At 32.4% G+C, this 14123-nt stretch overlaps 1 protein-coding gene across 3 annotated transcripts; it reads right to left on the reverse strand.

Annotated features, from left to right (window-relative positions):
- Positions 1-2139: 2139 nt before the first annotated feature.
- Positions 2140-8746, reverse strand: LOC105622112 (dynamin-like 120 kDa protein, mitochondrial). 3 transcript variants are annotated; one of them, XM_012203546.1, is made up of 18 exons: positions 8718-8746; positions 7029-7269; positions 6762-6897; positions 6539-6662; positions 6012-6061; positions 5518-5607; positions 5274-5431; positions 5038-5201; positions 4675-4939; positions 4408-4599; positions 4139-4323; positions 3905-4066; positions 3664-3851; positions 3365-3579; positions 3012-3269; positions 2736-2936; positions 2443-2647; positions 2140-2204 (listed from the first exon to the last, which is right to left on the reverse strand). In XM_012203546.1, exons 1-18 carry the CDS (start codon positions 8744-8746, stop codon positions 2140-2142), a joined length of 2928 nt encoding a protein of 975 aa, XP_012058936.1. The 3 variants fall into 3 exon arrangements, with proteins under 3 accessions (XP_012058936.1, XP_012058935.1, XP_012058934.1); XM_012203545.1 differs by having other exon boundaries at positions 6012-6056; positions 6531-6662; XM_012203544.1 differs by having other exon boundaries at positions 5518-5610; positions 6012-6056; positions 6531-6662.
- Between the last annotated feature and the right edge of the window lie 5377 nt (positions 8747-14123).

Here is a 14123-nt window from a genome sequence, read left to right on the forward strand (position 1 = left end):
GGGTTCCGCACATATAAAAGGAAACAGAGAACAGAGAATAAGAATTTCAATCTATCAGAAATCTGTATTGTGGAATGTACAATGTATTGTGGAATATACAGTTTCTGATAGGTTGAAATTCTTATTCTCTATTCTCTGTTCCTGTTTCTTTTATTGTGCGGAACTTCTAATTCAATCGACGCATGTCGCATCTCTGGATTTTCTAGGACTGGTTTCTAGGACTCTAGTATGAATTGATCTCACCAATTCCGATTAATCTAATCAATCGATTAAGTCTCAATGATTGGTCAATTCTGCTGAACAGGAAATGCAATTGATCAATTCCAATCGACCGATTATATTAATCGGAGTTAGTGAGACCGAATCTTAAAGATGCTTTTTTATGCTGATACTCGACGCTCATTTTCGGCATCAAAATAAGTCACGTGATAAAAATTGACAAATATCAAATATCAATTTTGATTAAGTGATTTATTTTGACGCTGAAAATGAACGTTGAGCGTGAGCATGAAAAGACACTCTAAAAGTTGCTCTAAGCTAATTAGTCGATTAAATTTCAGTATTGCCAACTACAAGAATTGAAAACTATAATCTAATTATGTAGCAGATGTGAAGAACTGGAGTTCCTATAAGAGAGTCCCATTAATCTTGTCAAAATTTTCATTGGTTTTGAAATAAAATGAAACCAATCATCAATGCTATTATATTCCCACTTTGTGTATCGAGAATGCAGTGATTTAGATTTTAGAAATTGTAAGAGTAGAATTTACGTTAAATTATATAATATTGACAAGTAGAATTTTGTTAAATTACAAAATATTGACAGAAGTAGATCTGTTTTTTATAGCTGAATTAGTTTTACACTATTCTCATTCTAAAGGTATACTGTTGTATATCGCGTGTCACGCACGACTAACATCGCGCTGGTGTGCCGGAGCCAATACGCGGAATCGCGAATTTCGTATCACACCATAGTCTCAGGTTAGTTCGAAATCGGGGAACAGACAGAGCCTCCCTGAAGCATAACAATACATCAATGATTGTGTTCAGCGAACTCAACTGTTGAGTGAGCGCTCGCTGTTATTGGTGTATTCTTTTAGATCATCCAATCAATATTTTAGATTTGGAAGAATACATCAATAGCAGCGAGCGCTCATTCAACAGTTGAATGAGCACTCGCTGCTATTAATATATTCTTCCAGATCTTAAATGCTGATTGAATGATCTAAAAGAATACACCAATAATAGCGAGCTTAACTGTTGAGTCCGCTGAACGCAGCCATTGGTTGCGTTCAACAGAATGTTTATTTTGCAACTGTTGGAAGTTTTCTTCATGCTGATTGGATTATATTTTTAAATTTAGAAGAATGATCTCTATCTCACCAGACAATCATAAAACGGTTGCAAAGCTGCTTCTCTGCTGAACTCAGCCAATGTACAGAGTGCGCATCAGTTCTGCTAGTGAAAAACGCTCATATTAAAATTATCAAACATATGAATATTTTATTATTTATTGTAATAGTATTTTATATATTTTTTATGATTTTTGTATACATTTTGCAATATGTTGTAATAATAGCTCCACTTTATCGCTATTATTACCGCTCATAAGACAATAAATTTATAACCATGACATGATAGTGTAATATCGTTACATTAATAGTGTAATATCATTTTAATATAAATATAATTGTTTAGAAATAATTACGACTCAATGCATTTCAAGAATCTTTGTATGCAAGCATATCAATAAGATTCTTTCACATTTTAATTACATGTCGCATATTTACAAATCTGAATTGTATCAGAACGCTAAGATTTTAACTTATTATTTGTTACATAAAGTTACTAAGACCATAGGCAGTTACTTTGTGGCTACTATACGCCCACACTAATATGTCGACGAGTTGTGAGTTCAATTTTTCAATCAGTAATTGATTTTTCAAATCAAACTGTAAAAATGCGTATTCACGTTTTTTTTTTTCGTTAGAAATTGATTTTTAAATTATTCATTATATTACACACATTATATATTTATATATATATATATATATATCATATCCACTCAATTGCGAACTATGTTAAAGGTTTGCTTTACGTGCAACATAGTGCTCAACGTCGATATTCCGTTTACTATGCTCATTTCTCTTTATTTAGCGCTTGAATAAATTCTTCTAATTTCTCTTGGATCTGCCTGACTCGTTCTAGAAATAAAAATGTTAATTAGCGATGTAATTTAATAGTAATAAAATATTTTGTATTTAATACTGCATGCATTTATTTATTATTTTTCTTTTATATTTGATATATTTGAACTGTATATAATTTATTAATAATAATATTAAATAATTATTAGAAAAATATCTAAATCAATTCCAAAATACAACACTTTTATCAATTATAAGAATTAACGCAAGAGAAATATTATATTGCAATACGTACTAAGTTCTTCTGCTAATGTGACTCGTCTGCCTGTGAGTAACTTCTCCTTAATTTCATTATCTTGACTATAATCCTCAAGAACTTCTTTAATTTCTTTATCTAATCTCCGAGCTTCTCTATTCATGATTTGTTGCCTCAATGCATTTGAGGTGACTTTTAGCATTTGTTGAATTCGCCAGAAGAGTACTACATCGTTACATTCCATCTAAAAAAATTTTGTTTATAAAAATATTCAAATAGACAGATTCTAAAATGATTATTTAAGTGTATAATTTTTTTTTCTTTTAACATACTTCGTTTTCATGTCCTGTGTGATATAGATAATATCCTTTTCTACAATCATATGCTCTCGCTAAACTCTGTTGTAGGAAAAATCTCCTGTACACAGGATGCCACGTCTCTCGAATAAATTCGTTGTCAACTTCTAATCCGTTTCTTTGTAAATTCTTCCTAACAGCTGTGAGCTCGTCATGTGTTAAAGTAGGCGCATGTTTCTGTAATCAGGAATATATGAAATGTAGCAAAACTGTAACAGTTTTATTTAACTGTAACTATCCGTGTATACGTACTTTGTCGGCATAAAGAATTTTATCCAGCTCGTTCTTAACCGCCGTACGTTTCTGCTGCTCCTCGCTTTGGTTCTGCCAATACATCCAACGTTCCTTGCGATTAGGACCCAGCATATTATGCAGAATTTGTTCTGTACTCTGCAATTTTTCTTTAACTGAGGTTTCTAAGAAACGTACAGCTTGATCCCATTCACGCTTGTCGTTTACGCTTCTGTCTTCCAAGATATTAAGTTGAATAACACGTAGCATTTCTGATGCCTGAAGGAAATGTGCCTTTTAATGATTCTAATTCATTAACATTACAAGAGAAAAAAAAATAGAAATAAACTATTAAAATATTGTTATATATTTACTTTTTCTTCCCACGAATGACGTCTCATTGCCTCATTTACTACAGCGTTCTTAAGATTGTCGAAAATGTCATCGTGATCTGGACTAAGCCGAGCCTGTGACATAAAATTTTGAAATTCTTGCTGCAAACATTCCCATCCACTTTCGACGCTACGCGCAGGCAATTGTTGTTCTGTCCAATGCCTGAGTTTAATATCGACAGTGGTATTAAATGTATCTGTAGAGAATATTAACAAGAGAACATTAACTTTAGGAAACTAAGGTCTCTGTCTGTTCAACGAAAAATAATTTATCAATATACTTGGACTTCCGCTTTGAGCAGCAGGTAAGTAGATATTTTCAAAAACGTGCATACTGACTTTGTCCCAATTTCGAGACATTAGCACTTCTTCCCAATGTCTTGGTGATACTTGGGACAAGTTGACTATTTCGTCCAAAATTTCACCTCGTGCCTTTTCAAAAAGCTCATCTCTGTCCAGTTCCCTTAACCTAAATTTATAATAAAATAAATTGAAACTAAAATTCTTCTTTTAATTATTTACCTCGGAAAATTGTTCTTCCATTCCGTTTCTAAATTGAATCTCGTGGCTTTGAATGCATCTGCTTGTTGTTCTACCGTTTCACGAACCATTTTCCAAAAACATTCGGCTACCGCCAAGCTCAAATTTTTGGTAGTCACTTGACCAGACATTGCTAGACCATCTCTGAATAATCAGAAGTTCATCAACATATTTAATGTTGTCAATGCTTATGCATAAGTTTATGTCTAGACTTACTTGAAGAGTTTGGAATTTCTAAAAAACTTTTCCTCATAATCCTTGATCGTTTGTATACTGTCATCTTGTCTACCACGACCAGTAACTACGGCAAAGTAGCCTAATGCTTTCATTGGAAACAGTTTACCGGATAATATCTTGCGCAATCTCTCAGGATTAGTTAAATTCTCTTCCGCCATGTCAACCTGTCGCAATAAAATAACAGCAATTGCAGTAATATTTGCATTCATTAATTTTTTTTATTATAAACACAAAAAAACATTTCGTACTTTTGTCAAGACAAAAATTGTTCTTTTGCCTGATGGATCCATTTGAGCTACGAGATCGGTCACATTACTTCTTTCTGCATCAACAGAGCCATCTTGTATACAAAGAATGATCGCATTAGGATTACTCATATACTGTTGGCTCATTTGTCTGATTGCTTCGCGAGTGTCTTCTGCCATATCAACGGTAACCGTCTGTTGCACAAACAAAGTTTTAAAATTTTGTAAGTGAATTTTTCTTGAAAATTTATAGTATAAAAATATACATACGCTAATAATACCAGGTAAATCGACTAGAACCATACGTTGAAGGCCTGGTCCTTTCACCGTCATAGAAATGACATCCGGGCTGACCGTCTTTCCGTTCTTAACGCTATTTTTCATTCGCAATTCTACCTCCCGTCTGAGTTCGGTTAACTCCGACTCCTTCGTGAGATCAAATTCTCTGGAGCTATCTTTGAATTGCGCTATATGATACGGACCTTCGCTCAATGTGACTTTGACTGGCGCTCTCGTCATCATTTCACCTCCACCTCTGTACAAACAGTAATGATCAATTATTCTTTATACTCTAACGATATATTAATAATATACATATAATAATATACATATAAAAGAAAAATGGAGAAATACCTTGGAAATATCCTTGCTTGAGCAATCATTTCAAGCACGGATGTTTTACCGGAACTTTGATCACCAACGACTACTACTCTAGGTAAATGATCAGCAGTGGAATAGGCACTATCGTAATCACTAAGCTCGTCCAAGACATCACTATACATATCGATTAATGATTTCTAAAAGCAAGAAAAACGTGGAGTACAATTAAAATAAATCGCATATGTTAATGCGAGGTGTGTGCAAATTACTTTAATTTTTTTGTTGGTAAATTTCTGATTCCCTCGTAAAAGTATCTGTTTGCGTAATTCTTTATTCTCTCTTTCTAGTCTTTCTATTTCGCGTTGATACTTCAGTTGTATCTGCATCAGCTCATCTTGCATAGCGTCCATCCTCTGTTGCGAAGATTCTTTAGGAAAAGAAGAGAAAGAAGACATTGTAAGAATATCAAATAATTTTCGATCGTGATGACGTAAATCAATGATATGTACGTACGAGCTTTCTTACGTTCCTCCTCAGTATTATTATCACTAGCCAATGGACGTGCAAAGGCAACCACATTTTTGGACAATTGTTCTTTTGTTTCTGCTTAAAAATAAGACAGCACGTATTTTTAATTTGTAACAATTTGTAATTTGTTCTGCAAAAATGCAAGAAAGCTAGTATCAACTGATGTGAAAAATTAATAGGACTATTTTTTTTATGTGCATAAGTTTTGTGTATGATAAAATTAAAATAGAAAAAAGAATAATGTTGCCTTGTACTTGCAAATAAAGTAGTAAAATAAAAGCGCAAATGGTTCTGTCCCATTCAGTATTTACGTCTATTGTATGTTATTAGATTTTAGTTGTTTAATACGTAAATATAACTTATTTGCTAATAACAATTTGCAGCATTAATTACTTTTTAATTTTTAAGTAGTTATTTGTTTATATTGTCTATAAAATGCTGAATGGACAGAATGTGTAAAATAATTTGTCTTTACACACCTGAATAACTTTGTTTTGCTATCATTGAGATAATATCAAATGCACCTGAATAGAACAGACCACAATAAATTAACGATACAAATATGAAATATAGTGCTCTGTAGAAATAAATTACATATCATTAAATTTACGTAAAATATTCAATTACAATTTAAGTTTCTTTTTAAGAATGCAAATATTCTAATTAAATTTTACAAATAAGCAAACAAATATATTAATGTTAACACAAACTGCTTTATCATACATATTTTTACAAGTAGTAAATTTAAATGAATGTTATATATAAATGAATCATAACAATTAAAGGTACTGGAAAGGAACTGCATATCATGATATCAATCTATATTTTGTAGTTTAATTTATTAGGTGAAGAAAATGTCAGGCAAATGGAGGAATATAATAACGGAAGAATGGACAAAATAGGACATTTGATAAATAATTATAGATCATTAGGAATAATGTGATGTATGAATATATATCAAGGAATAGAAATGACTCGTTAACAGGCTTGTCACTCACTCTGCATTGAGTTATTCTCTTGGTAACTATTTTGATGACTTTCTGCTGCCTTAATAGCATCATCTAGTCTTTGATCAAACCAGGTCCTATATTCTCGATATTTAATTACCCCAAATTCCTTTATACGTGGATCTGTTCACATTTGCAATTATTTTTATTGCAAATCATTAACGCGCTTTAGTTTGCCTCACATTTTCACAGATTCAATAGCTGTATATTCGTCCTGCTTACCAATCTCAATCTTGTCAGCTACATTACTCCTAATTGTCATGAGTGATTTGCGAAAGTCTTGCCATTGCTTTTCGTTGGGCATCAGATTTTCTAACCATTCCAAATCCGGTAGTCCCTCCCTCCATTGTTCATATTTCTAAATGGATGATATTGTGATTATAATAAATATTTAACAAATATTTCTAACAATTATAATTATATTTAATATTCAGTAAGAAATGATCAATAGCAAGAATGATGCTGAGAAAGGAAGCTTGTAATATTTACTTTCTGTAAGGTAATGCCACCACCGACTGCACTTCCCAAGAGAAGATATCGAATTTTTAACGCTCCTCTTAATATCTTTGCTATCACCATAGCATATCCACGATATGGATTTGCGAAGTATCTTAGTTGTGGTGATGCTAGTAATGGCTTGCAGTGTCTACTAAATTTTCCAGACAGCTTCCGTGTAGTAATAATGGTTATTGGATATCTAGAGGTTTTGGAAACTAGCAAAATGCTATGGCTAAAAAAATGTTAATTCAGTTAAGGTACAGAAAAAGTATAAATTATTCTTAATAATTAAAATTATGCAGCTTAAAGAAATTTAAAACAAAGAGAAATTCAAGAGAAAAGCAAAAGAAAATAAAAAATAAATACAAGAGAAAAGAGAAAACAATTATAACAAAAAGTGTTTTTATATAAATTTACAATGTAAATATATAGTGTAACACTATCTTCTTCAATTTTCTTATACCTTTATAAATTAGTATCTTAAATTTAACAATGATAGAGAAATGCTACATTCTAACCTATTGTTGCAAGCAGATGCTCTTGCAAAAAATATGAATCCTATTTAATTCAATATCATTTTATGTAACGTATAAATTTAGCAAATGAAAAACAGTTTGTGTCAATTTGTTTCATTTTAATTATGGTAATTATTCAGTTTAGTTTATCCCACCTCAAAAATCAATAAAATTAAGCTTGTTCGACGCATTTTTGCATGAAACGAAAGAATCTGACAAAAAAAGCGTCGCTCTGTTCTATGAGTTGAGATATTAATCGTTAAAGTTTATAACTATTGAGGTTAAGAAATCTGTCACAGATAGAATGAAGGTAATTCTTCAGAAGAACTACCTGATTTATTATAAGATAAGATAAAATTAGGTTCATTCACATTTTTGCGTAAAATGAAAGAATCTGGCAAAAAAATGTCCGGGACTGCTCTGCGAGATATCGAGCGTTAAAGTTGACTAAAGTATTACTATTATTACTATATAACTATTAAAGTATTACTATTATTACTATATAACACGATCATTAGTTTGTCATGTAGACAGTGCAGTGTATTAACTAATGCTTATTGGTTCGGCGTAACTGCTCTGAATAAAAAAAATAACATATCCTACCCGCTTGGGGCCTAGACAGTGTTCGCTTAAAATATTTCTAACCCATGAAGACAGTGGAGTGTGAAAACAGTCTTTTTAAAGTGGTCTTTTTACTGTCTAAGCTGCAACTTCTAGGTAGTTAGACTCCAAGCGGGTAGGATATGTTATTTTTTTTTGTTCGTCCCGAATCAATAAGCACTAGATTATATTCCACTGTCTACATAACAGATTTTCTAACCTCAACAATAACAGTACAATTGTAGAAGTTATGCATCCCTTTGCAGGGGGGAGAAGGGAAGGAGGGGAGGGGAAAATCGCTTCACGTGAAAAGTTGAAGTTCCTATGTGGAACAATACAATTATAAACAATTATATATCATTTGGTCTCTGTGATAGATTTCCTAACCTTAATAATTATCCACTTTAACTTAATGTTTAATATCTCGGCTCACAGAATGACACTTTTTTTTGCCAGATTCTTTCGTTTCATGCAAAAACGCGCGTCGAATAAGTCTAATTTTATTGATTTTTTGGGATAACTAAACTGAATAATAACTTCAATTATAATCGCATAAATTTCTCACCCGAATTTTCCGCAAATGATTTGCTCCATTTTATCGGAGCAATCCTTGTCTGTCGTCGATGAATAACGGCGACTGCGATAGCCGACAAATATTTATACAATTTCACGTGCATGCGTTACGAGATGAGTGTGACGTAAGTCAGGAAATCAAAGGTGTAAAATGTCCTCGAAAATCCGACGATCCGGGCATCACGTACATTTCGATTCATCCACTTGTTCAGAAATTTTGAGAAACATTACGCATTGCGCACAGCATGATTCCCGCAAAGTTGCCCCTTGTTTCTCTCGAAAAATACTAAGTTATGGCGAAAAAATTCCTAGACATTATGGCGTAGCCTAGACATTACGCGTTAGGTTGCTTTTTCAATTGACGAATACCAAGCATCAATTTTGATCACGTGACCTGTTTTAATACTGGAAATGAGCGTCGAACGTCTGCATGAAAATACAGCCTTACGGAATGCGAGAATGCGTTCACCATGCGTTTCTTATAGCATTTTTCACTGGCAGAACAATGCGCACTCAATGCACATTAAAGCTGTTGTATACTAACTTAGGCTGTGGTCAAAGTCTCGCTACAAATGCTTTGAAGCATTTGATGACCAATTAGAAGAAAGAATTTTACAAATTGACTAATTAAAAAAAGCTTCAAAGCGTTTGTAGCATCGCGTTGATCGTATTCTTAATCTGAATGTAAAAGTGGCTTAGTTTCTACTGAGAGTTTAAACTGGAATGTAAGAATGTAAGAACTAACCAACTACAGTCGAGCATTCTCCTGTCATTCGATTGTAACAGGGAAATACTCGACTATAGTTGGTTGGTTCTTAAGATTTGTTCACGTTGCACGCTCCAATACGTTCGCGGAACCAATATGACGACTAGAGGTTTGTTCGCATCGCATGCTCCAACATGTTGTAATATGCTTTTATCAAAGCTCTTACTTATTCCAACGCGCTTGATAAAGTGAGTAGAAGTAGTAGGAACATGGAGCGTGCTTACGCGAACAAATCTTTGCATCGCGTTAGAGCATACTCCATGGATCAATTAAGAGCACGCTCCATTTGCCTCAGAAGAAGATAATATAAATGTTACATAATGGTTGAAAACGTATTGTATCGAAAAAAGTATTAATAAATGCGTTTTTGATATAAAAATATATAACAATAATATGTAACAATATAATATAATATTAATAAAATAAAATAATAAAATAAAATAAATAAAATGAATAAAATTAGAAAAATTAAAAAATAAAATAAAATAATATTAATATAAATACAATATAATATAATATAAAAATATAATAACTTTTATTGGGAGTACAAATTAGTTCGGTCCGTTTCTCTAAAGATAGCTCCAGCTGTTGTGAATGGTTCATAGTGACAACTGATTTTGGCAGTTTCAGAGAGGTTAAACATTCTAATTGCTAATAATATTCAATTTATATCGCTTTGAATTTTATACAAAAACCTTGATTTTTACTGTGTTTGAAATGTCGAATTTTGTGTTAACCAAGCAGCATTTGCGGGAGGTTTTAATTTTCTGTTTTAATTGAAAAGAAAAGTGCGGCTGAAGCCTATCGAATGCTTGTCGAAGTTTATGGTGACACTGCTCCAACTGATAAATCATGTAGGGAATGGTTTCGAGAATAGAGATTTCAGCATTGAAGCCTGGATAGCCAAAAAAATTTGAAGACAAAAAATTAGAGGCATTACTCGAAGAAGATCAGAGTCAAACGCAAGAGGAGTTTGCAGAATCAATTGGGTTGGATAATTCAACAAGCCATTTCTGTACGATTGAGAGCCGATTGGGAATGATTCAAAAACAAGGAAATTGGGTGCCTTATGAACTGAAACCGAGAGATGTTGAAAGGCGATTTTTCACTTGCGAACAGCTGATTCAAACACAACAGAGAGAAAAGGTTTTTTTGCATCGGATTGTAACTGGAGATGAGAAGTGGATATTTTACAACTCCAAGAAGAAAAAATACTAAGCCCAGTCAATCGTTGCCATCGACCTCAACATCAACATCTCAACCGAACATTCACGGTTCAAAGATCATGCTCTATATTTGATGGGATCAAAAGGGTTTACTATGAGCTGCTGAAACCTGGCGATTCCATTACGGGCGATTGGAATCGGCTACAATTGATTCGTTTAAGTGCATTGCGAGAAAAAGGCCAGAATACGAGCAAAGATATGGATAATGATAAAGTTATTCTTTTTCATGACAACGCTCGGCCTCAGTCGCTAAAGTCGTAAAAAAATATTTGGAAACGCTCAAATGGGAATTTTACCGCACCTGCCATATTCTCCGGACATTGCTTCTTCTGATTACTGGTTGTTCCGAAAGATGCAGCAAATCACCGGTTCACTTCTTTCGCAGAAATCGAAAATTGGCTCCAAAATTGGATCGCCTCCAAAGAGTCATTTTTTCGAAATGGAATTTGAAAATTGCCTGAGAGATGGGAAAAAGTAGGCAGCGATGGACAATACTTTAATTGATCTGTTCATTCATTTTGTTTTGAAATAAATGCACAAAAAACGGATCGAACTAACTTGTACTCCCAATATATTTATTAAAAATACATTTATTTTGTAAAAATAATCGATACAAATAATCGTTTTTCAAATAATCGAAGTAACACAAAATACCCGAAAGGAAACGAAGCACATGTACTGTTGAGTGGTCTCACGGATTAGGTTAGGTGACCTGCTCACTTGTCCTAAATCCGTTCATGTCACTGAACATTGGAATACATGAATGCAATTGCTTCAACCGCCATCTTATCTGTGATCCAAGTGCTCTCTAGGTTAATTTGGAGCATGCGATGTGAACAAACTTAAGATAGCAGACAAATTGAATATTTCTGATTTATTTATGTCTATATAATTTGGGAATCGTTTAGGGAAATTTGGGAAAAGCATTTAAACATTTGGATAATAGTATTTTTCTTGTTATTAACAAATTTTATCATGCCTCATGAATGAAACAGCGATTTTATTTAATATATTTTATGAATGAAATCGATTAGAAATCATTTGGGAAGATGTCTTCATTATTATTTTCATTTGGAAAAAGTCATTTAGTAATTCAATAGATTTACACACATTATGAAAACGAACAAAATCCGAGGTTAATGGGTGTAGAACAATAAATGTAGTAAATCTAAAATCATCAAAAATTAACCAATTAACCCGAATCTAATTATGCATAGTAAAAAATTAACTGTGTAATGCATAGTAAAAAATTAATTGTGTAGTAAAAAATCAACTTAATCATAAACTTAATTATATTCGATTAATTTTTTTCACAACTATGATTGGTCAATTCCGTATGGCTTAAGACTTTCTACATTTATTGTACTATCCGAATGAAGTTTGCGCAATTCAATATTGGAGTATTCGAATTTCGGAGTAAACTTTGAACATAAAAATATAAAATGAAGAAGAAAATTTGTTAGTATGTATTATTTTCTTAAATCTTTGTAAATGTTATTATTTAAATATATTTCAAATCTAATCTCTATGAAAATGATAATCGTGTCCACCAAGAAGGTCTAACTCGAAGCTTTTTGGTCGACCGCAGCGTTTCGTCCTGGTCCCATACTACTAGACTCATCAGTAAAACGATATAGTGTGGGCCCTTAGACGCCTAGAATAAATTTTAAATTGACGTTCTATTTAAAGGAAATTCGCGCGGCTGCAGTGCTCGTGCGAATCCGAGCGAATCTTGGATCTCTAGTCGCCACACAAGAAGAAAAATTTTTATTGTTTATTTTTGTTATTTTCAGTAAAGACGGACAAATGATTTTATGTAAATTCACCGATTGGTTTTTATTTATGGATCCATAAATAAAGATCAATCGCACGGTGAGTAGACTGCATTTCGAAAATCATAGAAAAAAAATCTATCGCAACCTTTTAATCGGCGAGTATACATGCACCGGCAAGAATGATATCTCCTGGTGTTCGACGCGCGGCATTACATTATATTATATTTTTTATATTTATTTTATTATATGTTCTTATATTTAACTATAAATTTAATTTTCCAATGTGATACAAAATATTAATTTCATTTGCACACTACAAATTTATAAATACTACAAATTTATAAATGCATAGCAAAGCTATTATAATGAGTCTCAAAATTATACATAATGTTGTAATTATGCACAAAAATTTTTTACAATATTATATTATATACACATTATATACAATTAATATATATTATATTAAAAATTTTTATACATTACAATATTTGTGCATAATAAAAGTATTAATAGTAGCGAGCGAAAAACCGCGGTATCTCACTCATACTAGTAATAAATGTGTGAGACAGCGAAAGGACACTGCGAATCGGCATCACGCTTCAATTACGCTTTCTCTATCAATCATGCGCCTTACGTTAATATCGGAGCGACAGAATATCGGAGCGTCCCCTACTTTTCTCCCTTCGCGTTCCTTGCCTCCTCCGCGTTTCCATACGCACGTGTGCGCTTCAGAATGTGTAGCGCCGAACGGGACACCATTCCTTCTGGTATGTGTTCATCTTTATGTCGATTTGTGTACAATAATCCGTATAGGGTATCATTTATCAATTATGTAAATTTTCATGAAACTTTCATTTTTTCACTTTTTGTATGTCAATCTCATGTGAAAAGTTTCACTTTCAAATGATATAGACTTAATGATTATGTAAGAAAATTATGAGAAAGTGAAATCAGATGTAAGGAAGTTACGAGATCATAAGGCGAATTTACATCGTTCCTCTTAAATTTACGAAATTTAACAAATTCACGAGTGTATGTATATTCAAGTATGTATGCACATATTTCAAGTATGTATTGCACGTATTTTGATAGGAAATCACATTGTGCTCAATATTATTGTTCCTTGTATATATAATTGAGAATAATAATGAATATAACTCAAAAACAAAAGAAAATGCTAAACATAATGTCAAAAAATTTGGATATTGTGCGGGAAAGTGTCGTGAAATTCTCAGAGCCATATGGAATTGGTAAAAACATGTTATTTTTGTTCTTGATATATAGTAAAAAAACAATATGTATTTAAAACTCGTAGAAAAAAATGTATGGAAGAACATAGCACAAACTCTAAATTGTTCCGGATTAGGATCGGAGAAATCTTCATCCGAATAGAAAAAGATTATTTTTTAATCTGTTTCATAAATCTCTATTTTTTATTAAAATTCTCATTTTCATGTGATTTTTATGTACTGCACATTTTTATCTTTTACTCATATATTTAATTTAATATCACGCAAACATTTTCTTAATATGTGAAGTTTTTCGCCTGCAATTATATGTTCTTCCTTGTCGTTCACATCATTTATGGCGAGAAACCACGCAATATCCATTTCAAATAGATATTCAAATAT

The sequence above is a fragment of the Atta cephalotes genome (genome assembly GCF_000143395.1).
Source record: "Atta cephalotes unplaced genomic scaffold scaffold00040, whole genome shotgun sequence".
NCBI lineage: Eukaryota > Metazoa > Arthropoda > Insecta > Hymenoptera > Formicidae > Atta > Atta cephalotes.

Excerpts from the sequence above, each read along its gene's own strand:
- LOC105622112 (XM_012203544.1), bottom strand. The coding sequence starts at position 8,746 with ATGGAGCAAATCATTTGCGGAAAATTCGG. Across the intron at positions 5,202-5,273 it reads TTACCAACAAAAAAATTAAA|AAATCATTAATCGATATGTA; the intron begins GTAATTTGCACA and ends TCTTGCTTTTAG. Across the intron at positions 2,937-3,011 it reads AAATTCTTTATGCCGACAAA|AAACATGCGCCTACTTTAAC; the intron begins GTACGTATACAC and ends TCCTGATTACAG.